General features: G+C 44.3%; 1 protein-coding gene across 1 annotated transcript in view; it reads right to left on the bottom strand.

Annotated features, from left to right (window-relative positions):
• The window catches only part of LOC141117577 (ribonuclease inhibitor-like), an 85,622-nt gene that overhangs the window by 52,615 nt on the left and 5,135 nt on the right, over positions 1 to 27,872 (bottom strand). Inside the window, exons 2-4 of the mRNA XM_073610491.1 lie at positions 23,746 to 23,910; positions 17,498 to 17,662; positions 16,088 to 16,252 (exon numbers count right to left, since the gene is read on the bottom strand). Of these exons, the coding sequence (XP_073466592.1) occupies positions 16,088 to 16,252; positions 17,498 to 17,662; positions 23,746 to 23,910 (495 nt within the window). The remainder of the gene's footprint in view (positions 1 to 16,087; positions 16,253 to 17,497; positions 17,663 to 23,745; positions 23,911 to 27,872) is intronic.

Raw genomic sequence — 27,872 nt, 5'->3', positions numbered from 1 at the left:
ACCACCACCTTATTAGTTTCTCTCTCCCCCTGTCTTCCACCACCTTTCCCTCCAATGGCCTAACCATCACCCGTAGAAACTTTCGCAACTTCAACTCCTCTCTCCTCTATTCTGCTACCGACCACCTCTATGACAAAATCTCTCCCCTGTTCTGCCCCAACCAAGCCATGTCCATCTACAATAAATCTCTGTCCTCCACCCTGGACAAGCTCACTCCCCTCACTACACGCAGAATCAGGCCTCGACCCCTACAACCCTGGCAAACAGATGACACTAAAATTCTCAAAAAACGTAGTCGCGCTCTTGAGCGTCTGTGGCACAAGACTAAGTCTCTCAAAGACTTCAACCAATACAAATCTGCCCTCCAAAAATACTATTCTTTCCTCCACACTGCCAAGCAAACCTATTTTACAACTCTTATTAACACCTTCTCATCCAATCCCCGTAAACTCTTCTCTACCTTCAACTCTCTACTTTGTCCTCCACCGCCTCCCCCCACTGACTTACTCACTGCCCAGGAAATCGCTAATCACTTCAAAAACAAGATTGATACAATCCGTGATGAAATCTCCACTCTACAGGTATCTCCCCCAGCTAAGACCCCATGTCAACAGATACAACTGACACTCCCCCTATTCAAATCTGCTACTCCAGACGAAGTTGCTAAACTCCTTTCTATCGCCCACCTCACCACCTGTCCCCTGGACCCTATTCCCTCTGATCCCATCCTACACTCTCTAACCCACATCTTCAATCTCTCCCTCACCTCTGGCGTCTTCCCCGATGCTCTAAAACATGCACTGGTCACTCCCATACTCAAAAAGCCGTCCTTAGACCCTACCAATCTTAACAACCTACGCCCTATCTCCTTGCTCCCCTTTTCCTCTAAACTCCTTGAACGCCTGGTTTACAACCAACTGAGTGACCATCTCATTAACCACTTCAGCCCCGGAAGGATTTACCCCCTTCCTGACCAGAGCACTTTTTACAATTCGGCACTGCGTCGCTTTAACTGCTAATTGCGCGGTCATGCAATGCTCTACCCAAACGAAATTTGCGTCCTTTTCTTCCCACAAATAGAGCTTTCTTTTGATGGTATTTGATCACCTCTGCCGTTTTTATTTTTTGCGCTATAAACGGAAAAAGACTGAAAATTTTGAAAAAAAATGATATTTTCTACTTTTTGTTATAAAAAAAATCCAATAAACTAAATTTTAGTCATACATTTAGGCCAAAATGTATTCGGCCACATGTCTTTGGTAAAAAAAATGTCAATAAGCGTATATTTATTGGTTTGCGCAAAAGTTATAGCGTCTACAAACTAGGGTACATTTTCTGGAATTTACACAGCTTTTAGTTTATGACTGCCTATGTCATTTCTTGAGGTGCTAAAATGGCAGGGCAGTACAAACCCCCCCCAAATGACCCCATTTTGGAAAGTAGACACCCCAAGGAAATTGCTGAGAGGCATGTTGAACCCATTGAATATTTATTTTTTTTGTCCCAAGTGATTGAATAATGACAAAAAAAAAAAAAAAAAAAAAAATTTACAAAAAGTTGTCACTAAATGATATATTGCTCACATAGGCCATGGGCATATGTGGAATTGCACCCCAAAATACATTCAGCTGCTTCTCCTGAGTACGGGGATACCACATGTGTGGCACTTTTTGGGAGCCTAGCCGCGTACGGGGCCCCGAAAACCCAGCACCACCTTCAGGATTTCTAAGGGCATACATTTTTGATTTCACTCCTCACTACCTATCACAGTTTTGAAGGCCATAAAATGCCAAGATGGCACAACCCCCCCCCAAATGACCCCATTTTGGAAAGTAGACACCCCAAGCTATTTGCTGAGAGGCATGGTGAGTATTTTGCAGCTCTCATTTGTTTTTGAAAATGAAGAAAGACCAGAAAAAAAATTTTTTTTTTTTCTTTTTTCAATTTTCAAAACCTTGTGACAAAAAGTGAGGTCTGCAAAATACTCACTATACCTCTCAGCAAATAGCTTGGGGTGTCTACTTTCCAAAATGGGGTCATTTGGGGGGGTTTTGTGCCACCTGGGCTTTCCATGGCCTCCGAAACTGTGATAGGCAGTGAAGAGTGAAATCAAAAATTTACAGCCTTAGAAAGCCTGAAGGCGGTTCTTGGTTTTCGGGGTCCCGTACGCGGCTAGGCTCCCAAAAAGTCCCACACATGTGGTATCCCCGTACTCAGGAGAAGCAACAGAATTTATTTTGGGGTGTAATTTCACAAATCCCCATGGCGTGTTTGAGCAATATAACATTTAGTGACAACTTTGTGCAAAAAAAAAAAAAATTTGTCTCTTTCCCGCAACTTGTGTCACAATATAAAATATTCCATGGACTCGACATGCCTCTCAGCAAATAGCTTGGGGTGTCTACTTTCCAAAATGGGGTCATTTGGGGGGGTTTGAACTGTCCTGGCATTTTATGCACAACATTTAGAAGCTTACGTCACACATCACCCACTCTTCTAACCACTTGAAGACAAAGCCCTTTCTGACACTTTTTGATTACATGAAAAAATTATTTTTTTTTGCAAGAAAATTACTTTGAACCCCCAAACATTATATATTATTTTAAAGCAAATGCCCTACAGATTAAAATGGTGGGTGTTTCATTTTTTTTTTTCACACAGTAATTGCGCAGCGATTTTTCAAACGCATTTTTTGTGGAAAAAACACACTTTTTTAAATTTTAATGCACTAAAACACACTATATTGCCCAAATGTTTGATGAAATAAAAAAGATGATCTTAGGCCGAGTACATGGATACCAAACATGACATGCTTTACAATTGCGCACAAACGTGCAGTGGCAACAAAATTAATACATTTTTAAAAGCCTTTAAAAGCCTTTACAGGTTACCACTTTAGATTTACAGAGGAGGTCTACTGCTAAAATTACTGCCCTCGATCTGACCTTCGCGGTGATACCTCACATGCATGGTGCAATTGCTGTTTACATTTGACGCCAGACCGACGCTTGCGTTCGCCTTAGCGCGAGAGCAGGGGGGACAGGGGTGCTTTTTTTTTTTTTTTTTTTTTTTTCTTTATTATTTTTTTGCTTTTTTATCTTATTTTTAAACTGTTCCTTTCATATTTTTTTTTAAATCATTTTTATTGTTATCTCAGGGAATGTAAATATCCCCTATGATAGCAATAGGTAGTGACAGGTACTCTTTTTTGAAAAAATTGGGGTCTATTAGACCCTAGATTTCTCCTCTGCCCTCAAAGCATCTGACCACACCAAGATCGGTGTGATAAAATGCTTTCCCAATTTCCCAATGGCGCTGTTTACATCCGGCGAAATCTAAGTCCTAAAATGCTCGTAGCTTCCGGTTTCTTAGGCCATAGAGATGTTTGGAGCCACTCTGGTCTCTGATCAGCTCTATGGTCAGCTGGCTGAATCACCGGCTGCATTCTCAGGTTCCCTGTTGAGACAGGAGAGCCAGAGAAAAACACGGAAGACGGTGGGGGGGGGGGGCATTCCCTCCCACTGCTTGTAAAAGCAGTCTAGAGGCTAATTAGCCACTAGGATTGCTTTTACATGAAAGCCGACCGCTGGCTGAAAAGAATGATACCAAGATGATACCTAAACCTGCAGGCATCATTCTGGTATAACCACTCAAAGTCGTGAATGGCGTACCTGAAGACAAAAAAATGGTTAACAATAAAGCACAGTAAACGGTAAAGTATAAAAAATTGCATACCTGAAAAGCAAACATGATAAAACATAATAACAATAAAACATTGCAGAATAGAATACAGTAAAAAAGAGCAGAACACCAGAGAGAGAATAGAGAGAGAGAGAACAATAAAACGACAACTATTTTTTTTTATTTTTGTTTGTGTTTTTTTTTTTTTTTACACTTTTTTTTTGTAACTGTAACTTTTATAACTGTAACCGGTTCCAGGTTCGGGTCTCTCAAAATGCGATGGCATCTTGGGAGACCCTGTGAAAGTGTGCCTAGTCTGTGCAATGCTGTACCCTACGCTAATACTCAACTAATGAATGGTAGCGTTCAAAACATTCACCAATGCAAAGACCAGGATTGTCAGGACAGGAGGGACAATAATAGCGGGTGTCACGTCTATATACGCGCTTGCTGCAGACACATCTTTTTTGGGGGGGTTCGTTGGGTAGGGGTACTCGGGAGGACATATAAATGCCTCTCATGCAGCCGACTGCATTTGGTTGGGGATGTGAATGGGGGAAGTACGGGCGCTGCAGAAGTGGTGGGTTCCCAATTAGGATTGGCGAATGCAGCAGGAAGGGCACTATGGGCACGACGGACCTGTGTTTGTCTTTTTGGTGGCAGCGGGACACTACTTGTGCTTGCCACCTCACCAGCTTGAACTGCACTTATGGGACTCGCCACGTCACCAAGTGTTACTGCAGTGCTGGTATGACTACGACTGGGGTGTACTAGGCCGCTGGCGCTTGCCAGTTCACCAAAACGCTACAAAAAAAAGTGACAGTGATCGATCGATACTGCACTTGGGTGGGCTGGGCCGGGCGGAGGGGCAAAACGCAGGTGCTAGCAGGTATCTGGGCTGATCCCACTAACACTGCGTTTTTGGGAACCCTAAACTGCTGGGGACACTAGTATAGATCTGATCGGATCAGATATTGATCCGATCAGATACTATACCACTAAGGGAGGTGTACGGTGCGTGCGTGGGTGTTAGTGGTACTGGCGCTAATCTGACGCTGCCTGGGGCTGGTGCTTGCCAGTTCACCAAAATGCTACCAAAAAAACTGTTAGCGATCGCAGGGATCAGGCCTGACTCTGCGAACGCTGCAGTTATGCGTTTAGTGTTTTGTAAGTGACAGTGATCGATCGATACTGCACTTGGGTGGGCTGGGCGGAGGGGCAAAACGCAGGTGCTAGCGGGTATCTGGGCTGATCCCGCTAACACTGCGTTTTTGGGAACCCTAAACTGCTGGGGACGCTAGTATAGATCTGATCAGATCAGATATTGATGTGTTCAGATACTATACCACTAAGGGAGGTGTACGGTGCGTGTACGGTGCGTGCGTAGGTGTTCGCGGTACTGGCGCTAATCTGACGCTGCCTGGGGCGACGCATATCACCGCCGGGCGATCAGGGGGCTAAACCTTTATTCGGTAATAAACGGCGGGTGCCCTGACACTAAAAAAAATAAACGAACTAACCAGCGTCACCCGTAACAGTTATACGGTGATCAGTGGTGAAAGGGTTAACTAGGGGGCAATCAAGGGGTTAAAACATTTATTAGGTAGTATATGGGGGTCCCTGTCGCTATAAAACGCTGACAGCGAACCTAAATATTTACGTTCCTAACTAGCGTCACCAGCGACACTAATACAGCGATCAGAAAAATGATCGCTTAGCGACACTGGTGACAGGGGGTGATCAAGGGGTTAAAACTTTATTAGGGGGGGTTAGGGGGGTACCCTAGACCTACAGGGGGCTAATACTAACTGTCCTACCACTGCTAACTGTCACAAACTGACACCATGCAGTAATCAGGAAAAAAACAAAACAAAACAAAAAAACCTGCTTGCTGTCAGTTTGTGACAGGGGGGGGGGGTGATTGGGGGGGGATCGGGGGGCGATCGGGGGGGGATCGGGGGTGTTTAGTGTGCCTGGCATGTTCTACTGTGTTGTGTGTGTGTGTTGGTGCACTTACATGTCTTCTCTCCTCGGTGCTGGAACGGAAACTGGCCAGCCGAGGAGAGATGACATCACATCCTCTGCCTCTGTGTACTATACAGAGGCAGGGGATGTTTCTCATTGGCTGGGAGCGATCGCGAGGGGGGGGCCACGATCGGATGGTCTCCCCCTCGTCTCTCAACTCTCCCAGCCAAACGCCGACCGCCGATGGCACCGGGGGGGGGTCCGATCGGACCCCCCGCCCGCGGGAAGGCAATCACGTACCAGGTACGTGATTTTGCCTGCCCGTGCCGCTCTGCTCACGTATATATGCGTGAGGCGGTCGGCAAGTGGTTAAAAACAACCTTCTTGATCCCCTTCAATCTGGATTTCGCCCTCAACACTCCACAGAAACTGCTCTTTTAAAACTCACAAATGACCTAGTAACTGCAAAAACCAACAGACACTATTCTGTACTCCTACTTCTGGATCTTTCAGCTGCCTTTGACACGGTTGACCACCCCCTCCACCTCAAAAAACTTTACTCCCTCGGTCTCCATGACTGTGCTGTTCAGTGGCTCTCATCCTACCTATCCCAACGCACCTTTAGTGTCACTTACAATTCTACTTTCTCCACTCCTCTTCCCTTCTCTGTCGGGGTCTCCCAAGGTTCTGTTCTTGGACCTCTTTTATTTTCAATCTACACCTCTTCCCTGGGTCAGCCTCTCACGGCTTTCAATATCATTTCTATGCTGATGACACACAAATCTATCTCTCCACCCCTCAACTCACTCCATCAGTCTCCTCACACATCACTAACTTACTAACCGACATATCTGTATGGATGTCACACCACTTCCTTAAACTCAACTTGTCCAAAACCGAGCTTATAATATTTCCTCCCCCACGTGCCTCTTCCCCTGACTTCTCTGTGAAGAGCAATGGCAAAACCATCCACCCGTCCCCACATGTCAGGGTGCTAGGTGTTATCCTAGATTTTGAACTCTCCTTTCAGCCCCACATCCAATCACTTTCCAAAGCTTGCCGCCTCAACCACCGCAACATCTCTAAACGATGTCCCTTTCTAACCAGTGAAACCACAAAGCTCCTGGTTCACTCCCTGGTTATCTCTCACCTTGACTACTGCAACTCACTCCTCATTGGCTTACCTTTAAATAGACTATCCCCCCTTCAGTCCATCATGAATGCTGCTGCCAGACTCATCCACCTTACAAACCGCTCAGTGTCTGCTACCCCTCTCTGCCAATCCCTCCATTGGCTACCACTCGCCCAACTAATTAAATTCAAAATACTAACAATAAGTTACAAAGCCATCCACAACTGTGCCCCCAGCTACATCACTAACCTAGTCTCAAAATACCAACCTAAACGCCATCTCTGTTCCTCCCAAGATCTCCTGCTCTCTAGCTCCCTCATCACCTCATCCCATATCCGCCTCCAGGACTTCTCCCGAGCCTCGCCCATCCTCTGGAATTCCCTACCCCAATCTGTCAGACTGTCTCCAAATTTATCCACTTTTAGGCGATCCCTGAAATCTTTCCTCTTCAGAGAAGCCTATCCTGCCTCCATCTAACAACTGCACTATTTTCTCCACTAGCTCATCCCCCACAGCTATTACCCTTTTGTATAACTTGACCCTCCCTCCTAGATTGTAAGCTCTAACCAGCAGGGCCCTCTGATTCCTCCTGTATTAAATTGTATTGTATGTGTACTGTCTGCCCTAATGTTGTAAAGCGCTGCGTAAACTGTCGGCGCTTTATAAATCCTGTATAATAATAATAATAATAATCCTGTCCTGATGTCACTGCCTGTGCCTCTGAAGACAATGCAGCATGCCACCCCTAGGTGAGTGATCTCCCACCACTCTCTCTTCCCTAATTGTGCCATAGCCTGCCAGCCTTTCATGTGCCAGTCTTCCTGCCTCCCATGTGCCATAGTCTTCCTGCTTCCCATGTGCCATAATCTCCTAGCCTTCCATGTGCCAGTCTTCCTGCCTTTCATGTGCCATAGTGCTCCTTCCTGCCTTCCATGTGCCATAAGGGCAAAATTAGGTTTTGCCTAGGGTGTGCAAAATCCTTGCACCAGCCCTGTTGCAATGCCAGGTGGGTGGCAGCAGGAGTGTGGCGCAGCACTGCCTTCTGGGTGCAGGCATCTCCACATTGTGAGAGGGTGGCCCCGCAGAAGGAGGCTGCATCCACGTTGAAGGTGAACACTGAGGGCAGCTGGGAGCCCAGGAGAGAGAAGAACTTCACAGCCTCCTGGACCCCCGAAGTGCCGCTCAGAAGCATCCCCTCCTCTTTGCTCCAGCATCAGCAGTGAGGCCTGAATTACAAGGACGAGCAGGAGGTGCAAGCTGCCAGGGGGAAGAAGCAGCAGAGCACCTCCTGGATCAAGAAGGTACTGGGCATCATACACTGATACAGACTTACCTGCTAATACAGACTGAGATGGGGGGCAGAGGAGGGACTGCCGATAGCGATAAGGCTAGGGGGCTCTCTATCTCAGCCCCTCCCTCTCTCTCAGCCCCACCTCTCTCTGAGACACCCTTTCTCTCTCTTAGCCCCCGTCTGTCAGCCCCCCTCTCCCTCAGCTCCGCTCTCTGTCCACCAGCCTCTTTCTCTCTCAGCCCCTCCCTCTCTCTCAGCCCCACCTCTCTCTGAGACACCCTTTCTCTCTCTTAGCCCCCCTCTCTCTCTGCTCCATTCTTTGTCCACCAGCCTCCCTCTTTCCCAGCCCCTCCCTCTCTTTCAGACCCTCCCTCTCTCTGAGCCTCACCTCTCTCTGAGACCCCCCTTTCGCTCAGCCACCCTCTCTCTGAGACTGCCCTTTCTGTCAGCCCCCCTCTCTATCAGCGCCCCTCTCTCTCAGCCCCCCTCTCCGTCCACCACTCTCTCTCTCAACTCCCTCTCTGTCAACCCACCCTCTCTCTCTCAGCCCCCCTCTCAGCCCATTCCTCTTGTTCAGCCCCCCTCTCTCTCAGCAACCCTATTTCTGAACCCCTTTTTCTCTCTCTCTCTTAACCCATCCCTCTCTCTCAGCCCCCCCTCTCAGCCACCCTCTCTCTGAACCCCCCTCTCTCTCTCTCAACCCCCCTCTCAGCCACCCTTCTCTCTCTCAGCCCCCTCTCTCTCTAGTAGAGATGGAGTGCGTGGAGTGTGGAGAGGGGTGTCTAGGGGTGTAATCAGGGTAGTGGTATCTGGGTATGTGTGATCAGGGTGGGGTGGCTTATCTGGGGGTGTGATCAGAGTGGAGGGTATTTGCGGGTGTAATCAGTGTAGGGGTATCTGGGTTTGTGTGATCAGATTAGGGGGTATCTGGGGTTGTAATCAGGGTCGGAGTATCTGGGGAGGTGTGATCAGGGTGGGAGTATTGGGGGGGTGATCTGGGAGTTTGCTTATGGGGGAAACCCAGCCATTGGAAGTTTTAGTTGGCCTCAGCTGTCTGTGGCCAGTGAGGGGAAGTGAGGAATGCATAACCCCACCCCCTCATTACACACTGCTGTTTAGTGGAAGTTCAACAGAGCTCCATTTTCAGTGGTATGTGACATCCTTCACCTTGCGCCCCATCACATTACAGGCACACTGTGAAGGAGGTACCAGCCTGGTTTTAGACAGGAAATAGCAAGGGGATAGTGTGGACGGGTTGGGGGGGTGGTAAAATGCATCTTCGCCTATGTAGTCAAAAAGCCTTGCTCCGGCCCTGAGTGCCAGAGTGCTCTCCTCCCTTCTTCTCTACTTGTGTATGACACACGCACTGCACAAGCTTTGGTCTGAAATGTCCGGCGGTGCTGTAACAAAGTCCTGCCTCCTAGACCGGCTCCTGTGATAGATGGAACACTGATTCAAAGCCGAGAAATTGAATCAGTGTGACTTGTACCATAGGAGCCATAAGGTGGTCTAGGAGGCAGGACTTTGTTACAGTGGCTGCCCGGGCAATTCAAATCTATGCTCCTCGACAGCAGGAGATTGCCGCTCTGTGTGATCCAGGGGCACTGGTAGGCTGAATTTAATGGGCACTGGTAGGCTGAATTTGGTGGGCACTGGTAGGCTGCATTTGATGGGCACAGGTAGGCTGCATTTCATGGGCACTGGTAGGCTGCATTTCATGGGCGTTGATGAGGCTGCATTTGGTGGGCACTGATAAGCTGCATTTGGTGGGCACTGATAAGGCTGCATTTGGTGGGCACTGGTAGGCTTCATTTGATGGGAACTGATAAGGCTGCATTTGGGGGGGCACTGATAAGCTGCATTTGGTTGGCACTGATAAGCTACATTTGATGGGCACTGATAAGGCTGCATTTGGTGGGCACTGATAAGCTGTATTTGTTGGGCACTGATAAGCTGCATTTGGTGGGCACTGATAAGCTGCATTTGGTGGGCACTGGTAGGCTGCAATTGGTGGGCACTGGTAGGCTGCAATTGGTGGGCACTGGTAGGCTGCAATTGGTGGGCACTGGTAGGCTGCAATTGGTGGGCACTGGTAGGCTGCATTTGATGGGCACTAATAAGGCTGAATTTGGTGGGCACTGATAAGGCTGCATTTGGTGGACACCAATAAGGCTGCATTTGGTGGGCACTGGTAGGCTGCATTTAATGGGCACTGGTAGGCATTTGGTGGGCACTGGTAGGCTGCATTTGGTGGGCATTGATAAGGCTGCCTTTTGTGGTAACTGATCAGGCTGCATTTGGTGGGCACTGGTAAGCTGTATTTGGTGGGCACTGGTAAACTGCATTTTATGGGCACTGATAAGGCTGCAACAGGTGGGCACTGGTAGGCTGTAATTGGTGGGCACTGGTATTAATACTTTCGCAGTTTCTGATCATCTCCTGTACTATGTCTGCAGTCTCTGACCATCTCCTGTATCATGTCTGCAGCTCTGACCATCTCTTGTATCATGTCTGCAGTCTCTGATCATCTCCTGTGCTATGTCTGCAGCTCTGACCATCTCTTGTATCATGTCTGCAGTCTCTGATCATCTCCTGTACTATGTCTCCAGAATGTCTGGGGGCTCTTTCTAACAGACACTCTAAAAGAGGTCCTCTCTCTCTGTCCATTAGAGAGACCCCCTCCAGGTCCCATTAGAGTACTCTGCTTCTCTTCCTGTATTTTGTTTATTGTTAAGAGATCATGGGAGGATCCCAGGGTAATGAAGACTCATTCAGGGAGCATCTCTGTGTTTGAGTCATTGCCATAGAAACATGTAAAGGGCAGGAGTTAGTAAGATGACCACACCCATATGGGGGCGCCAGAAATATTTCTGCACCCAGGCGTCTGTGACCCTAGGATCGGCCCTGCACAGCAGTTACCAGACAAGAACAGCAGTGGGAGATATTACAGAATCACAGATCTTCACAATCTCTTGCCATCTCCTGTACCATGTCTGCATCATCTAACCATCTCCTGTACCATGTCCGCAGCCTCTAACCATCTCCTGTATCATGTCCTCAGCCATATCCCATTTGAATTTCCCCCCTACTCACAGTCGCTCTTCCTCAGCACAGCAATACCGCATGCCAGTTGACACTATTTCTTTGTTCACTCCCTGGTTTCAACAATGAGTAGAATATGGAGCCCATGTTGAGTACAGGACTGGATAGTCCACTGAACTTTGTTACACAGGCCAGGCGGGTCTCTCCCGACTGGCCCCTTAGAGTCTGGTTGTATACTATTTTTGTGATGTCATGCTTTCTATGTTCTCTTTCCTTTACCAAGTTTCTTAACTTAGTCACCATGGCCACCAAGGCGGGCGCTACTCACATATGCATTTGCTTCTGCGCGCGAGCTTGTTGGGACGGGGCGCTTTAAATTTTTTTTTTTATGATTTATTTTTCTTATTTTTATTTTGACATTGTCCTTTTAAAAAAAAATATGGGTCACTTTTATTCCTATTACAAGGAATGTAATCATCCTGTGTAATAAAAAAAAGCATGACAGGACCTCTTAAATGTGAGATCTGGGGTCAAAAAGACTTCACATCTCATATTTACACTAAAATGCAAAAAAAAAAAAAGTAATTTGAAAAAAAATCTCCTTTAACAGCATTGGGCGGAAGTGACGTTGGACGTCACTTCCGCCAGTCAGTGCTATGGAGCCGAGCGGGGGACATCTTCCCTAGACATGTGCATTCTGTTACGTTCCGAATCGAAATTCGGACAAATTTTTCATTATTTGGAAATTTGTATACATCCGAATTTCCGAATTACAACAGTAACGAATTTAAACGAATCCGAAAAAAAGATCAAATTCGAAAACAAATTTGATTCAAATTCGAAAACAAATTCGAATTGAATTTGAAAAAAATAGAAAAAAATTTTCTAAAAAATACAATAAAATAGAATATAAAATAATAAAGCAATAGTATATATATATATATATATATATATATATATATATATATATATATATACAGAGAGAGAGAGAGTGAGCGAGAGATCTATATATATAATATATATATTTAGATCTCTATATATATATATAGATCTATATATATATATATATATAGATATATAGATATATATATCTATATATATCTATATTTATATAGATATATATCTATATATAGATATATATAGATATATATATACTATTTTTTTTATTATTCTGTTCTATTGTTTTTCTATGCTTTTCTTTTCTATTATTTTCTATTCTATAAGTCTTTTCTATTCAAATTCATTCTATACAAAATTTGAATTTGGAACATGGCTTCTGAAGTTCGAATTTCATATAGAATGAATTCGAATTTGAATAGAAAAGATTAGAATAGAAAATAATAGAAAATAATAGACTAGAAAAACAATAGAACAGAACAGAATAAAATATTTTTCTATTCTGTTCTATTGTTTTTCTATGCTATTCTTTTCTATCATTTTCTATTCTATTCTAATCTTTTCTATTAAAATTTGATTTCAGTCTATATGAAAAAAAAAGGAAAAGAATAGCATAGAAAAAAAATAGACCAGCATAGAAAAAATATTATATATACATCTTCCAAAATTCGAATTTCGTATAGTATGAATTTAAATTCAAATAAAAAAGATTAGAATAGAAAATAATAGAAAAACAATGGAACAGTATAGAAAATTATAATATATATGTATGTATATATATATATATATATATATATATATATATATATATATATAAAACCATCTTCCGAAATTAGAATTTGGCACAGAATTAATTTGAATAGAAAAGATTAGAATAGAATATATTATATTTTTTTCTATTCTGTTCTATTGTTTTTCTATTCTATTCTGTTCTATTATTTTCTATTTCATTCAAATTCACTTTCATTCTATACGAATTTTGCAAAATGGTTATATATAGTTTACTTTTTTAAATTTGGTCAAATTTTTTTGAATGAGGTAGAATTTTTTTGAATTTGATAGTTTTTTTTTCGAATGCGGTAGAATTTTTTCGAATACGGGCAAATTTTCCTAATTTGAATAAGAAATGAATGCAACAAATTTAACTAAATGAATTTAGTTAAATAACGAATCGAAAGGAAACAAAACAAATTTTTTCATCCTGCACATGTCTAATCTTCCCCTCACTCGGCAGCCAGCCAAGCAGGGGAAAGGACCCGATCATCTCCGCTGCTACCGGCGGCTCCGGTAAGTGGCAGAGAGCTCCAGAGCACGGCGGGGGGGGCCTCTCCTACCACTGATAAAAGTGATCTTGCAGCGAATCTGCAGAGACCACTTTTATCTAAAAGAAGACTGCCTGCTGAAGAAGAGGATATCGGGGTTATGGTAGCTATCTGCTGCCATAACAATGATATCCCTCTTAAAAGTGCAGCCGTATAATGACGGTGGGCAGTTCGTAAGCTGTTAAAATATTGCTACACCAGAAAGGTAATGCTCATATATTGACAGTTTCCAGATCTCCTAAACATTCTATATTTTAGATAATATCACATGGTCACACTTGTTATAGTAAGAAATTAATCGATCCTATAACAGATTATTTTATATCAGTTTCATTTAGAATAGCCATGCCTTATCTAAGAGTGACAACCAGTGGCCAAAGGAGGTAATGCATAAGCAAATACAGATGATGATTAAGCAAATTCACCAATCACAAGAACACCCCATCTTTGGGGCTAGGCTTAGTAACATTTTTATGAGCATATTGTTCGCAACTGGATATATAACAAGTCAGGTAGTCAGAGAAGGATACATCCTCGGGGACCATCAGATATATCATCACACATCATCTGAACATCAGAAAGAGATACTCTGAGACGTCCCATCATCTGACCCCTCAGTGACACCAGGACACAGCTCCAGCATAGCTAGACACCGTTTTCGGAAGGCAACTACGTCCAGTAATTGGCAGTCATCTTAGGAGAAACTGGTAGCGACCATTTTATACAAGCAGCCATTTTAAAAGGGTAATTATAGTTTATCTTCTGCTGATTTACTTGCTTAGATTGATAAGTTTACTTTTATATTTCTTTTGGTAACTTACTCGCTCTCTCTCCCCTTGATAACATAACCATTCGAGTTATTGTGTCTCACTCTATAACCCGTGATCCCACCAAGCTGGCCGGAACAATGTACACAGGCTTTCCAGCTTGAGTTAGGGAGACCTGCCTGCCTGCCAGCCTGAGGAAGAGGGCTTTTTCACCCCCCTTCTTCCTGTTTTCACTGACTGAATTAATGTAATGTGAGCTGACACACCGAGCTGTGCATTCAGCAGCCTCTCTAGTGCCCCTATTGGCCAGGATAAGCAAACCAATTAAAGGCACAGTTACAACAGCCAATGGGAGAGACTGTACTGAACTGCAGAGAGAGCTGCAATGGATTCTGGAACATGCAGTTCCCACACAAAGCGGCCCCATAGACTGGTATTCAGGGAGAAATACAAATCTCAGCAGGCTTTGCTGACAGGAAAGTAAAATGCTTAATTTTGTGTCCAGAGGTAAAAGTCATTCAGCCATGAGGGAGTAAAGAGACCAGACCTGAGAGAGAGGTTCTGTCTCTCAGATGATCTCCCTGCACGATTCAGGCCTCCGCGGCAAGTTTGGATGTCCAGCCTGAAAGAGGGGGATCCCAGGTGAATATTGAGGCGCATCTCCACTAACGGTGAACCGTTCCAGTGTGAGGGGACTGGACAGGTCGCCATGAAAGCCTGCCTGTTCCAGGACATTCGCTTGGGCCCTGATCGCAGGAATTGGTAAGAGGGAATTTCTGTCCATCTGCAAGGAACAGAGACACTGCACTACAGAAGGAGTTATTTGAACACTGTATACAGAAATCATTGCTGGTAATCATCTTGCTGACACTTGTAGTACTACAGGGATAAAGGATAAGACTATCCATTTCTGGGACACTGCATACAGACATCATTGTCCTCTCACCTTGTTGAAAAAAATCCTGTCTGTTTTACTTGATAATCTGGGCCAGTTATATTGTTTGCCCTGCTACCCAGGAGTTAAAGTGCACCAATGAAAGTGGCTAGCTGAAGACACCAAAGCTTATCTTTGCTTCAAACAGGACTGAAGCTGTTAGAGCCATACAGATCCGCACACACATATTCAAGGCTCTGCATTAGGGATGAGCCAACCCCCCCCCTCCCCTGGTTCGGTTCACAGCAGAACATGCTAACATGCAAAAAGTTTGTTCGAACATGCGAACACCGTTAAAGTCTATGGGACACAAACATTAAAAATCAGAAGTGCTAATTTTAAAGGCTTATATGCAAGTTATTACCATAAAAAGGGTTTGGGGACCTGGGTCCTGCCCTAGGGGACATGTATCAATGCAAAAAAAGTTCTAAAAACGGACGTTATTTGGGAGCAGTGATTTTAAGGTTCCCCCCAGCCCATTACCAGGCCCTTTGGGTCTGTTATGGATATTAAGGAACCCCGCACCCAAATTTAAAAAAAATGGCGTGGGGGGCCCCCAAGCACTATATACTCTGAACAGAAGTATATATACTATACGGCCTGCCCTATATACTCTGCAGAAAATTTGGGCCTTAGGTGTTGGTGGTACCACAACACTGTAAGCACTCACAGTTACTCTTGATGAGCGCAGGAACGGGCCCTGCTGTGAAATACTATATCAAGAATTGCAATTACATGCCCCTGTTAAATAGGGACAGAACAATTGGGTCTTTGGTGGTGGTGGTGGTGCCACAACACTGTAACTCCTCACAGATACTCTTGTTGGGCACAGGAAAGGGTCCTGCTGTGAAATATTAGATCAAGAATTGTAATTACATGCCACTGTTAAACAGGGTCAGAAAAATTGGACCATTGGTGGTGGTGGTAACACAACACTGTAAGCCCTCACAGTTATTATTGGTTTTGATTGCATCATCATATTCATATATTATTTATGTGTTTTAGATATCAACTGTCCAAGAATAATATTGTCTCAGTCAGTCCTGTTATACTCACTGTAATTCCTCTATCTGGATTGTTGTCAGAGCTTCCATCAGATCCTTGAAATGAGGACCCTCCAGATTGTTCCCAGACAGGATCAGTGTCCTCAGTGTCTGGATATTTCTTATTCCAGATGCCAGGTGGGGGCAGGAACTGTCTGTCAGGTGATTATGGGACAATCTACAGAAGAAGAGAAGAATGTTACCAGAAAATTATTTTCTCCCCCAGGAATGAATGTAACTACTCTCCACATGAATGGAACTCATTTGTCTTTATTGGAATCATTTATATCAGATCACTTTATAACACTCCAGGACATAGAATTTTATAAGAACATTTTTATAATGAAGTAGACCAGCGCAGGGACGCTGCCCCCTAATCCACGCGCCCGGCTCCTAATCTACATGCAAGGCACCAGATGCATGGATTTCAATGGGGTTTATTTTTGTTATTTTGAAGCACATGATCAGAGCCTGAGGCTCTAATTGGCTTCAAAAAGGCTGGACTTGGGGTGCAGAGCCCACCCAGTTGTGTGACAATAGCGAATTAATATACGCTAATGTCTTGCTGCTTATCCTCCTGGCCAATCAGGACCCGCTTCCTAAGACTCCATTGGCAGCGAGTCCTAAGTCCTGATTGGCCAGGAGGAGAAGCAACTGCCAGGACTCGGGAGGAGATGCGGGGGGAGAAGTCACCAAAGCCTCAACCTGGATGGTGGGGTAAATGCAAGGCTGGTGGGGGGCCTGACAGGTGAGCGGAGCGGTGATTGATCGAGCAATGGGGGAGCATTGATTGATCAATCGATGGGAGGTGGGGGGTGGTTGGCTGTCTGGGGGAAGGGGGTTGGCTTGTTGGGTAGAAAATTATGCACCAGTTGCCACTGGAGTAGACCCCCCAATATTATCATCCATGTTTAGAGATGGTAATATCTCCATACACGGGATGAGCACAGAATACCACTGACATGGCTTGTATTGTGCTATAATATCCTTCTTTATGATGCATGAATGGTATCAGCAGACAGTGTGAGGCCGGGATCAGCATTGGTAGTGATTGATCAGAATAGTCAGGTGACAGGAAGCTCATATGAGTCTCTGATTGGTGATTGCAGTGAGATCTGATTCCCCCATGTATGTCCTCCTATAATCTGATCTATTTTACTAGCTACCAGACCAAAGAGAATATCAGATGTTTAAGTAGGTTTTATGAAGTGCCTCTTTCATGGCTAATAACAGTATGTGATAAGATCCAAAAATTAGATAAAGTCCAGGATTGGCTATATACTGAGACAGAAGGGAAATCCATATAATTGTATTATATAATTATCCATATAATTGTATTATTATGAATATTATTATTGTTATTTGGTTTAGATAGAAAACTGTTCCAGAATATTATTGTCTCAGTCAGTCCTGTTATACTCACAGTAATTCCTCTATCCGGCTTGTTGTCATAGCTTCCATCAGATCCCTGAAATGAGGACCCTCCAGATTGTTCCCAGACAGGTTCAATGTCCTCAGTGTCTTGTTATTTCCTATTCCAGATGCCAGGTGGTGGCAGGAATTGTCTGTCAGGTGATTAGACATCAAACTAGAAGAGAAGAATGTTACCAGAAGAAAATTAATTTCTCCCTCAGGATTGAATGTAATTATTCTCTACATGAATGGAACTCATTTCTCTTTATTGGAATTATTTATATCAGATCACTTTATAACACTCCAGGAAGTAGAATTTTAAAAGAAAAATATTATAATGGAATAGACACCCCAATATTATCATCCATGTGTAGAGACGGTGACATCTCTATACACAGGATGACCACAGAATATCACTGACATGACTCGTAGACATGTGCACTGCTAAAAAATGTGCTTGTTTTTGCTTCATTCTTTTTTTTTAGTTTTTCCGGTCATTCCTTATGATCAAAATTTGTTATTTCGAATAGATTCGTAAAATTCAAAAAATTGATAAATGTAAAAATTTGGAAATGTAACAATTTGAAAATTCAAAAATTCGAAAATAAGAACAAAAATTCAAAGATTCAAAAATCCGAAATTACAACTAACTAATAATAACTAACTATTAAATTATAGATATTGGAATTTCCTTTCAAATTTGGCTGTTAGTCAATGTAGCGAATAGGGATGAGCCGAACACCCCCCTGTTCGGTTCGCACCAGAACATGCGAACAGGAAAAAAGTTCGTTCGAACACGCGAACACCGTTAAAGTCTATGGGACACGAACATGAATAATCAAAAGTGCTAATTTTAAAGGCTAATATGCAAGTTATTGTCATAAAAAGTGTTTGGGGACCTGGGTCCTGCCCCAGGGGACATGGATCAATGCAAAAAAAAGTTTTAAAAACGGCCGTTTTTTCAGGAGCAGTGATTTTAATAATGCTTAAAGTCAAACAATAAAAGTGTAATATCCCTTTAAATTTCGTACCTGGGGGGTGTCTATAGTATGCCTGTAAAGGGGCGCATGTTTCCTGTGTTTAGAACAGTCTGACAGCAAAATGACATTTTGAAGGAAAAAAGCCATTTAAAACTACCCGCGGCTATTGCATTGCCGACAATACACATAGAAGTTCATTGATAAAAACGGCATGGGAATTCCCCAAAGGGGAACCCCGAACCAAAATTTAAAAAAAAAATGACGTGGGAGTCCCCCTAAATTCCATACCAGGCCCTTCAGGTCTGGTATGGATATTAAGGGGAACCCCGGCCAAAATTTAAAAAAAAAAAATGACGTGGGGTTCCCCCTAAATTCCATACCAGACCCTTCAGGTCTGGTATGGATTTTAAGGGGAACCCCGCGCCAAAAAAAAAAAAAAAAAAAAACGGCTTAGGGTCCCCCCAAAAATCCATACCAGACCCTTATCCGAGCACGCAACCTGGCAGGCCGCAGGAAAAGAGGGGGGGACAAGAGTGCGCCCCCCCCCTGAACCGTACCAGGCCACATGCCCTCAACATTGGGAGGGTGCTTTGGGGTAGCCCCCCAAAACACCTTGTCCCCATGTTGATGAGGACAAGGGCCTCATCCCCACAACCCTGGCCGGTGGTTGTGGGGGTCTGCGGGCGGGGGGCTTATCGGAATCTGGAAGCCCCCTTTAACAAGGGGACCCCCAGATCCCGCCCCCCCCTGTGTGAAATGGTAAGGGGGTACAAAAGTACCCCTACCATTTCACAAAAAAAACTGTCAAAAATGTTAAAAATGACAAGAGACAGTTTTTGACAATTCCTTTATTTAAATACTTCTTCTTTCTTCTATCTTCCTTCATCTTCTGGTTCTTCTGGTTCTTCTGGCTCTTCTGGGTCTTCCTCCGGCGTTCTCATCCAGCATCTCCTCCGCGGCGTCTTCTATCTTCTTCTCGGGCCGCTCCGCACCCATGGCATGGGGGGAGGCTCCCGCTCTTCTCTTCTTTTCTTCTCTTCTTCATTTTCTTCTCCGGGCCGCTCTGCACCCATGCTGGCATGGAGGGAGGCTCCTGCTGTGTGACGGCGCTCCTCATCTGACAGTTCTTAAATAACAGGGGGTGGGGCCACCCGGTGACCCCGCCCCCCTCTGACTCACGGGACATGACGGGACTTCCCTGTGGCATTCTCCGTGACGTCACAGGGAAGTCCCGTCAAGTCACCGTGCGTCAGAGGAGGGCGGGGTCACCGGGTGGTCCCGACCCCCGTTATTTAAGAACTGTCAGACGAGGAGCGCCGTCACACAGCAGGAGCCTCCCTCCATGCCAGCATGGGTGCGGAGCGGCCCGGAGAAGAAAATGAAGAAGAGAAGAAGAGAAGAAGATGAAGAAGATGAAGAGAAGAGCGGGAGCCTCCCCCCATGCCATGGGTGCGGAGCGGCCCGAGGAGAAGAAGATAGAAGACGCCACGGAGGAGATGCTGGACGAGAACGCCGGAGGAAGAACCAGAAGAGCCAGAAGAACCAGAAGAACCAGAAGATGAAGGAAGATAGAAGAAAGAAGAAGTATTTAAATAAAGGAATTGTCAAAAACTGTCTCTTGTCATTTTTAACATTTTTGACAGTTTTTTAGTGTTAAAGGGGGCTTCCAGATTCCGATAAGCCCCCCGCCCGCAGACCCCCACAACCACCGGCCAGGGTTGTGGGGATGAGGCCCTTGTCCTCATCAACATGGGGACAAGGTGTTTTGGGGGGCTACCCCAAAGCACCCTCCCAATGTTGAGGGCATGTGGCCTGGTACGGTTCAGGAGGGGGGGGCCGCACTCTCGTCCCCCCCTCTTTTCCTGTGGCCTGCCAGGTTGCGTGCTCGGATAAGGGTCTGGTATGGATTTTGGGGGGGACCCCACGCCGTTTTTTGGTTTTTTTTGGCGCGGGGTTCCCCTTAAAACCCATACCAGACCTGAAGGGTCTGGTATGGAATTTAGGGGGAACCCCACGTCATTTTTTTTTTTTAATTTTGGCCGGGGTTCCCCTTAATATCCATATCAGACCTGAAGGGCCTGGTATGGAATTTAGGGGGACTCCCACATCATTTTTTTTTTTAATTTTGGTTCGGGGTTCCCCTTTGGGGAATTCCCATGCCGTTTTTATCAATGAACTTCTATGTGTATTGTCGGCAATGCAATAACCGCGGGTAGTTTTAAATGAGTTTTTTCCTTCAAAATGTAATTTTGCTGTCAGACTGTTCTAAACACAGGAAACATGCGCCCCTTTACAGGCATACTATAGACACCCCCCAGGTAAGAAATTTAAAGGGATATTACACTTTTATTGTTTGACTTTAAGCATTATTAAAATCACTGCTCCTGAAAACACGGCCGTTTTTAAAACTTTTTTTTGCATTGATACATGTCCCCTGGGGCAGGACCCAGGTCCCCAAACACTTTTTATGACAATAACTTGCATATTAGCCTTTAAAATTAGCACTTTTGATTTCTCCCATAGACTTTTAAAGGGTGTTCAGCGGCATTCGAATTTGCCGCGAACACCTCAAATTGTTCGCTGTTCAGCGAACTTGCGAACAGCCAATGTTCGAGTCGTACATGAGTTCGACTCGAACTCGAAGCTCATCCCTAGTAGCGAATACGAATTTATCCAAAGTTATGAATTATCTGAAATAACGCATGCCGCATCTAAACAAATGGAATGTAATGAATTAATAATTATAAAATAAATAATTATAAAAAAGTTTTTATTAGTATTAATTCATTACGTTCTATTTGTTTAGATGGGGCATCCGTTATTTTGGATAATTAGTAACTTCGGATAAATTCATATTCGTTACGTTCACGAACAGCCAAATTTTAAAGGAAATTACAATACCTATAATTTAATAGTTAGTAATAGTTTTTATTAGTTAGTTATTATTTCAGATTTTAGAATTTTTGGGCTTTCTAATTTTTGGATTTTCGTTCTTATTTTTGAATTTTCTGATTTCCAAATTTGCGATTTTCGAATTTTCAAAAAAGTTCATTAACTGCTTGCTGCCCGCCCACCATCAAATGATGGTGGGTCTGTGCAGCTCTCATTCTGGGACACCATCATATGACAGCGTCCCAGAATGGCCACTCTCGCGTGCCTGCCGTGGCCATTCCATGTTGCTAGGACACAGCGCGACCATGATCTCTGTTAAGAGCCGCATCCGCGGCTCTTTAACCATGTGACCGGCTGTGTCCAATCACAGCCGGTCACATGTAAATAAGGAAGTGGCGGTAATCATCTCTCCTCGCCTCACGCTGACAGAGTGTAGAGGAGAGCCGATCAGCGGCATCTCCTCACAGGGGGACATCTAGGAATGTAATCAGGGCACTGATCATCAGTGCCCTGATTACAATAGTGCAATACAGTGTCACCAATCAGTGTCCACCATTGCCCATCAATGCCAGCTATCAGTGCCCACCAGTGGCAGCAATCAGTTCCCACCACTGCCCACAAGTGCCACCAATCAGTGCCCATTAGCGATACCAGTCAGTGCTGGCAATCAGTGCCACCTATCAGTGCTGCCCATCAATGCCCATTACTGCTGTCAATCAATGCCCATCAGTGTTGCCCATCAGTGCCACCCATCAATGCCCATCAGTGCCCATCTGTACTGCCTATCTGTGCCGCCTATCAGTGCCCACCAGTGCCGCCTATTAGTGGCCATCAGTGCCACCTAACAGTGCCCATCAGTGCCGCCTATCAGTGCTCATCAGTGCCACCTACCAGTGCCCATAAGTGCGGCATATTAGCACCACCTCATCAGTGCCACCTCATCAATGCCAACCAGTTCAGCCTGTCAGTGCCCATCAGTGCCGCCTCATCAGTGCACATAAGTGAAGGCGAAAAATTACTTAGTTACAAAATTTACTGACAGGAAAAAAAGGGTTTTTTTGTAAAAAAAAAAAACAGCAGTGATTAAATATCACCAAAAGAAAGCTCTATTTGTGTGAAGAAAATTATAAAAAATTTGTTTGGGTACAGTGTAGCACGACCGCGCAATTGTCAGTTCAAAGTGTGACAGCTCTGAAAGCTGAAAAATGGCTTGGGCAGGAAGGGGGTGTAAGTGCCTGGTGGGCAAGTGGTTAAAAGGGTTTTTGTTCATTTGAATATTTCCGAATTAACAAATTTGTGGAATTTTGCTTGAAAAACTAATTTAGAATGAAACGAATTGCACATGTCTAATGACTCGCATTGTGCTATAATCTCCTTGTAGAAAAAGCTAACTCCGCGCCAATGGTGAAAATAGTTAAAAAATGTGATTCATAAAATGTGAAAATATAAATGAGTTTAGATGGTGAAAAACTACAAAAAATAAAAAATAGAAAAAAATATAATAAAAATATTAAATACACATACCCCAAGCTGCTCCCCAATTTGAACATAAATGATCAGATGGTAAAAATATCATATCTATATATATTTTATAATCTCCTTGTGTATGGAGCATGAATGGTATCAGCAGACAGTGTGAGGCTGGAATAAGCATTGCTAGAGATTGGACGGGATGGTTTTGTTATCTGATATTCTCTGCTGATAAGAAGGAAGTATGGAGGAGATCCCTCTTGACTGAATAGCAGATGTGTACAAAAATAGCAAAGTGGTTATCACTTCTACCTGGCAGCAGTGGGGTCATCCGTTTTAATTCCCAACCACGGCACTACCTGCCTGGAGGTTGTATGTTCCCCCTGTGCCTGTGTGGGTTTCCTTCCACACCCCAAAAGACATGCTGGGAGGTAATTGGTCATATTACGTGTATGGATGTGAGTTAGGGACGTTAGATTGTAAGCTCCTTGAAGGCAGGGACTGATATGAATGTATATGTGTGTAAAGTGCTGTATACATTTTTGGCAATATATAAATACTTGTAATAAATAATAAATAAAATGGTCATGACAGGAAGGTAATATGAGGCTCTGATTGGTGATTGCAGTAGGTTTAGATTCCCCCCGTGTATGACCTCCTATAATCCCATCTATTTCAGTTACCAGACAAAACAGAATAGCAGGATTTATGAAACAATTATTTCATGGCTAATAGAGTAATAACATTCAAGAATTACCCTACATTCCAGGATTAGCTATTTACTGAGACAAAAAAAGGAGAACTATAAAAATTTCATTATATTATTATTTATTATCATATTTATATATTATTTATGTGATTTAGATATAAAACTGTCCCAGAATATTATTGTCTCAGTCAGTCCTGTTATGCTCACAGTAAATGATCTATCCGGCTTGTTGTCAGAGCATCCATCAGATCCCTGAAATGGGGACCCTCCAGATTGTTCCTAGACAGGTCCAGTGTCCTCAGTGTCCGGTTATTTCTTATTCCAGATGCCAGGTGGGTGCAGGAACTGTCTGTCAGGTGATTAGACATCAAACTAGAAGAGAAGAATGTTACCAGAAGAAAATGAATTTCTCCGCAAAGAATGAATGCAACTATTCTCTACATGAATGGAACTAATTTCTCTTTATTGGAATCATTTATATCAGATCACTTTATAGCACTCCAGGACATAGAATTTTATAAAGAAACATGTTATAATGAAGTAGACCAGCGCAGGGCGCAGGGGCACCGCCCCCCCAATCCATGCGCCTGGCCCCTAATCTACATGCAAGGCACCAGACGCATGGATTTCAATAGGGGTTTTTTTAAGCACATGATCAGAGCCTGAGGCTCTAATTGGCTTTTAAAAGGGTGGGCTCGGGGCGCAGAATCCACCCAGTTGTGTGACAATAGTGAATTCATATTCGCTAATGTCTTTCTGCTTCTCCTCCCAGCCAATCAGGAAGCATGTCCTGATTGCCTGGGAGTCCTAAGACTCCATTGGCAGCGAGTCCTAAGTCCTGATTGGTCAGGAGGAGAAGCAATTGCCAGGACTCGGGAGGAGATGCGGGGGAAGTCACCAAAGCCACAACCTGGATGGTGGGGTAACTGCAAGGCTGGCAGCTGGCCTGACAGGTGAGCGGAGCAGTGATCGATCAAGCAATGGGGGAGCATTGATTGATCAATCGATGGGAGGTGAGGGAGTGGTTAGCTGGCAAGGGAAAGGGGGTGGCTTGTTTGGTGGCCACCCCCTTTCCCTTGCCACTGGAGTAGACCCCCCAATATTAACATCCATGTGTAGAAAAGGTGATATCTCCTTAAACAGGATGAGCACAGAATACCACTGACATGACTCGTATTGTGCTATAATCTCCTTGTGTATGATGCATGAATGGTATCAGCAGACAGTGTGAGGCCGGGATCAGCATTGCTAGTGATTTATCAGAATAGTCAGGTGACAGGAAGCTCAGATGAGGCTCTGATTGGTGATTGCAGTGAGATCTGATTCCCCCATGTATGTCCTCCTATAATCTCAGCTATTTTACTAGTGTTGTGGAAATTTTATGAAGATGTATTTTAATATGTATTGTCATAGTGTCTCCCAGTGTTAGTTCTCCCGCAACCCGCTCTCAAGAGCTGACTGGGGCAGACTGACGCTGGTTGAGATCTACTTGGTGGTGGAAAACTTCCTGAGGTTGGAGAGACGTGTTTTCAGAGTGGGGATATGTCCGCTGGTGAAAGGGCTCCTGTGTGATGCACAGGCATTCATCTGAGGGGATGTGTTCGCTCTACAAAGACATTATCGGTTCAGCGGATGTGCGCTTGTGTCACCCCTGTATGCCTGATCAACATATTTGGTGCATTGCGTACACCTGCAGATAATCTCCCATCAGCAGGAACGGTAGTCATTGGTTGTTGTATAAACTCATATCCTGTTTGGTCATATCCTGTTTGGTCATATCCTGTGAGGTCCTATCCTGTAAAGGAAGCGATTGGCTGTTGGGGCCAGGGCTTCCTGTTTGTGATTGCTTTTGTTGTCTTGGAATAAAAGAGCCAGTGCACTGCTCGGCAGGCAGTTGGAGGAGCGATGGAGCTAAGGCGGTGATTATGTCTGTTTACTGGGGAAATGCGCGAGACACGGATTATTTAAAGATGCATTATACTGAAAGGGCACGTATTAGTGCAGGTGAGATTGATTACGTATAGTGTATAGCGAAATATCCACAACAGTTCATTGGCAAGCAAGGTAGGAGTGAACAGAACCTCCTTCACAATCAAATCAGTAGGCTGTCTGATGCAGAGATTCTGCTTTGCAAAAGAAAAAATTTTTTGTCTTTTGGTATAATGCTGGGATTTTTATTGTATGTTTGTTATGTGTAAATAACCGTATGTCGTGTAATAAGTTTGTGATGTATATGAGAAATAGAAATGTATGAATTGTGATTATTATCTTTGTATGGGACCCATTGGGTGCAGCCTGGAATGTGTGTGTGACTGAGCAGTTTTTTTGGGTGGCTGATGATTGAATTTGTTTTGGGCTGCCATGTGGCTTGGCGGAGGAGGGGCGGCCAGGCATTGCTGTCCCATCACTTACAATGGGGAAAGTTGGCTACTCCCTGTGGACAATAGCATGGGGGAGCTCTTTTTGTTTTATGAAAAGATCATGATGCAAGCATCACTGTGGGTATTTCTGAAATGTCTTGTTCCTATGGGTTGCTGATGCCAGAATAAGTGTGTGAACTTTACTTGGGAACAAGAGTGTATGCTTGAGCCGTGTTATTTTGTGTTTTATGTTACGTTGTTTGATTGGAGAGCCTTTGGTGTTTGGTTGGTCAAGGTTCCTAGTAGTATATAGCCTAAAATGTTTGTAAGTGTTCATGTGGTTTATCAAATGTGTAGTTTTGTGGGGAGAAGGTGTTGGTGTTTTAGTGAAGAAAGCTTGGTTTTGGTGGGATCAGCAACTGCATTTCATGTGTTGGTGTTTTAGTGTGGCCCTTTTGTCGTCAGACATTTTGCTGTCTGCCATGTGGTCCATTTGTTGTCGGTCATTTTCATGTCTGCCATGCAGCCCAGCTCTTGTGGTCACCATGGCATGATCTTCGTTTGTTGCAACTACTATTTTGTGTCCGCTGTGTTTTGGTTTTGGGTTTTGCTCTGCTTTTGGGCCAGGTTTAAAAAGGTGATTTTGGTTTGTAGAGGCACAGTTTAAGGAGTTTGTGCTGTTTGGCCTGTGGGTCATCCCAGAGTGGAAGCTGCTCCAATTCCTTTGTTTGTGTGTGTGTGTGTGTGTGTGTAGCCATGCGCTTTAGCTGAGGTTGTTTATTGTATAGCCTGCAGTAAAAAAGAAAGGCTTTGGTTGACCTCCTTGAGCTATCTTTTTGCAGGAGTTTCAGTTTTTGGCTTTTGTTGCGCCATTGATTTTTTTTTTTTCAAATAGTTTTATTGATTTTTGTCAGAATAACATTAACAATACAGTATATAAGAAGGAAGAATGTTACAACTTCTATAATGTATTTTAGTTAGCAAGGAAACAATAGGTAAAGCCAACCGAAAAAAACCCTCCATAAGCACCTGTAGCTTCATTGTGGGGTTGGTGTGATCGATTAAGTGATGCTAGACATAAAGGAATTTCCAAGAACTGGGTTGTGAAGATAGCAGTAAGTTGTGAGGGTAGGGTATGAGGACTCAGCAGGTCTGCTGTGTGAAGGTATAAAGCAGTGTGTGAGGGCGTACCTGCTAAAAAGAAAGCATTGTATATACCGATATGATCTACCCAAGACCCATTCACCCCTATAGGGACCGTGCTGTGAATGGGTGGGGGACAGAGGTGGGTATGAGAAGGTTAGGCAGGTTCGGTATATCAGAGCCAGAAGATACGCCCCAATGGGGTTAAGGTCATTATTTTGGGGGAAGGAGAGAGGAGTGTCCACCAATATATCAGAATGTACCTGTATTCAGTTCAGAAAAGGGGGGAGTGTAGAATAGGGGGGGTGGTAAGGGGGGAAGACTACAGACGTTATGGGAGGTTCAGTCTAGCAATGGGTGTGTAGGAGTGGGGTGTAAGGGGGAATCAGGGGGGGAGGCTTGTGGGAGTATTAGGTTTTGTTGATCGAGCGTCTAGGATTGGTGTTGAGCCATTAGGTTGCTTGGGCTGTGTAAACGATTCCCTAAAGTGGAGCCAACAGGCCCATGTGTCAGTAAATTTGAGTGGGTTCTCTTTCGCTTGGCAAATGAGTTTTTCCATTTCTGCTATCTTGTCCACTCTGCGGAACCAGTCTTCCATCTTAGGGGGGGGTTGAGTTTCTCCATAGCGCAGGCACGCAGAGGTTTGCGGCATTAATGAGATGTATGGTAAGGGATTTTTTGTAGGCTGAGGGGGGCACTGGGGTATGATGGAGCATGTATTGTGCAGGGGTGAACGATGGGGTGTAGGTGGTTATTTGGGTGATCCTACTGTGTATTTCCGACCAGAATGGTTGGATGAGGGGGGCATTCCCACCATATGTGTATGAGGGT

This window comes from Aquarana catesbeiana, linkage group LG13 (genome assembly GCF_042186555.1).
Source record: "Aquarana catesbeiana isolate 2022-GZ linkage group LG13, ASM4218655v1, whole genome shotgun sequence".
Classification (NCBI taxonomy): Eukaryota; Metazoa; Chordata; class Amphibia; order Anura; family Ranidae; genus Aquarana; species Aquarana catesbeiana.
Note: the sequence above shows the minus strand (reverse complement) of the source record. Positions and strands in the feature narration are given on the sequence as shown.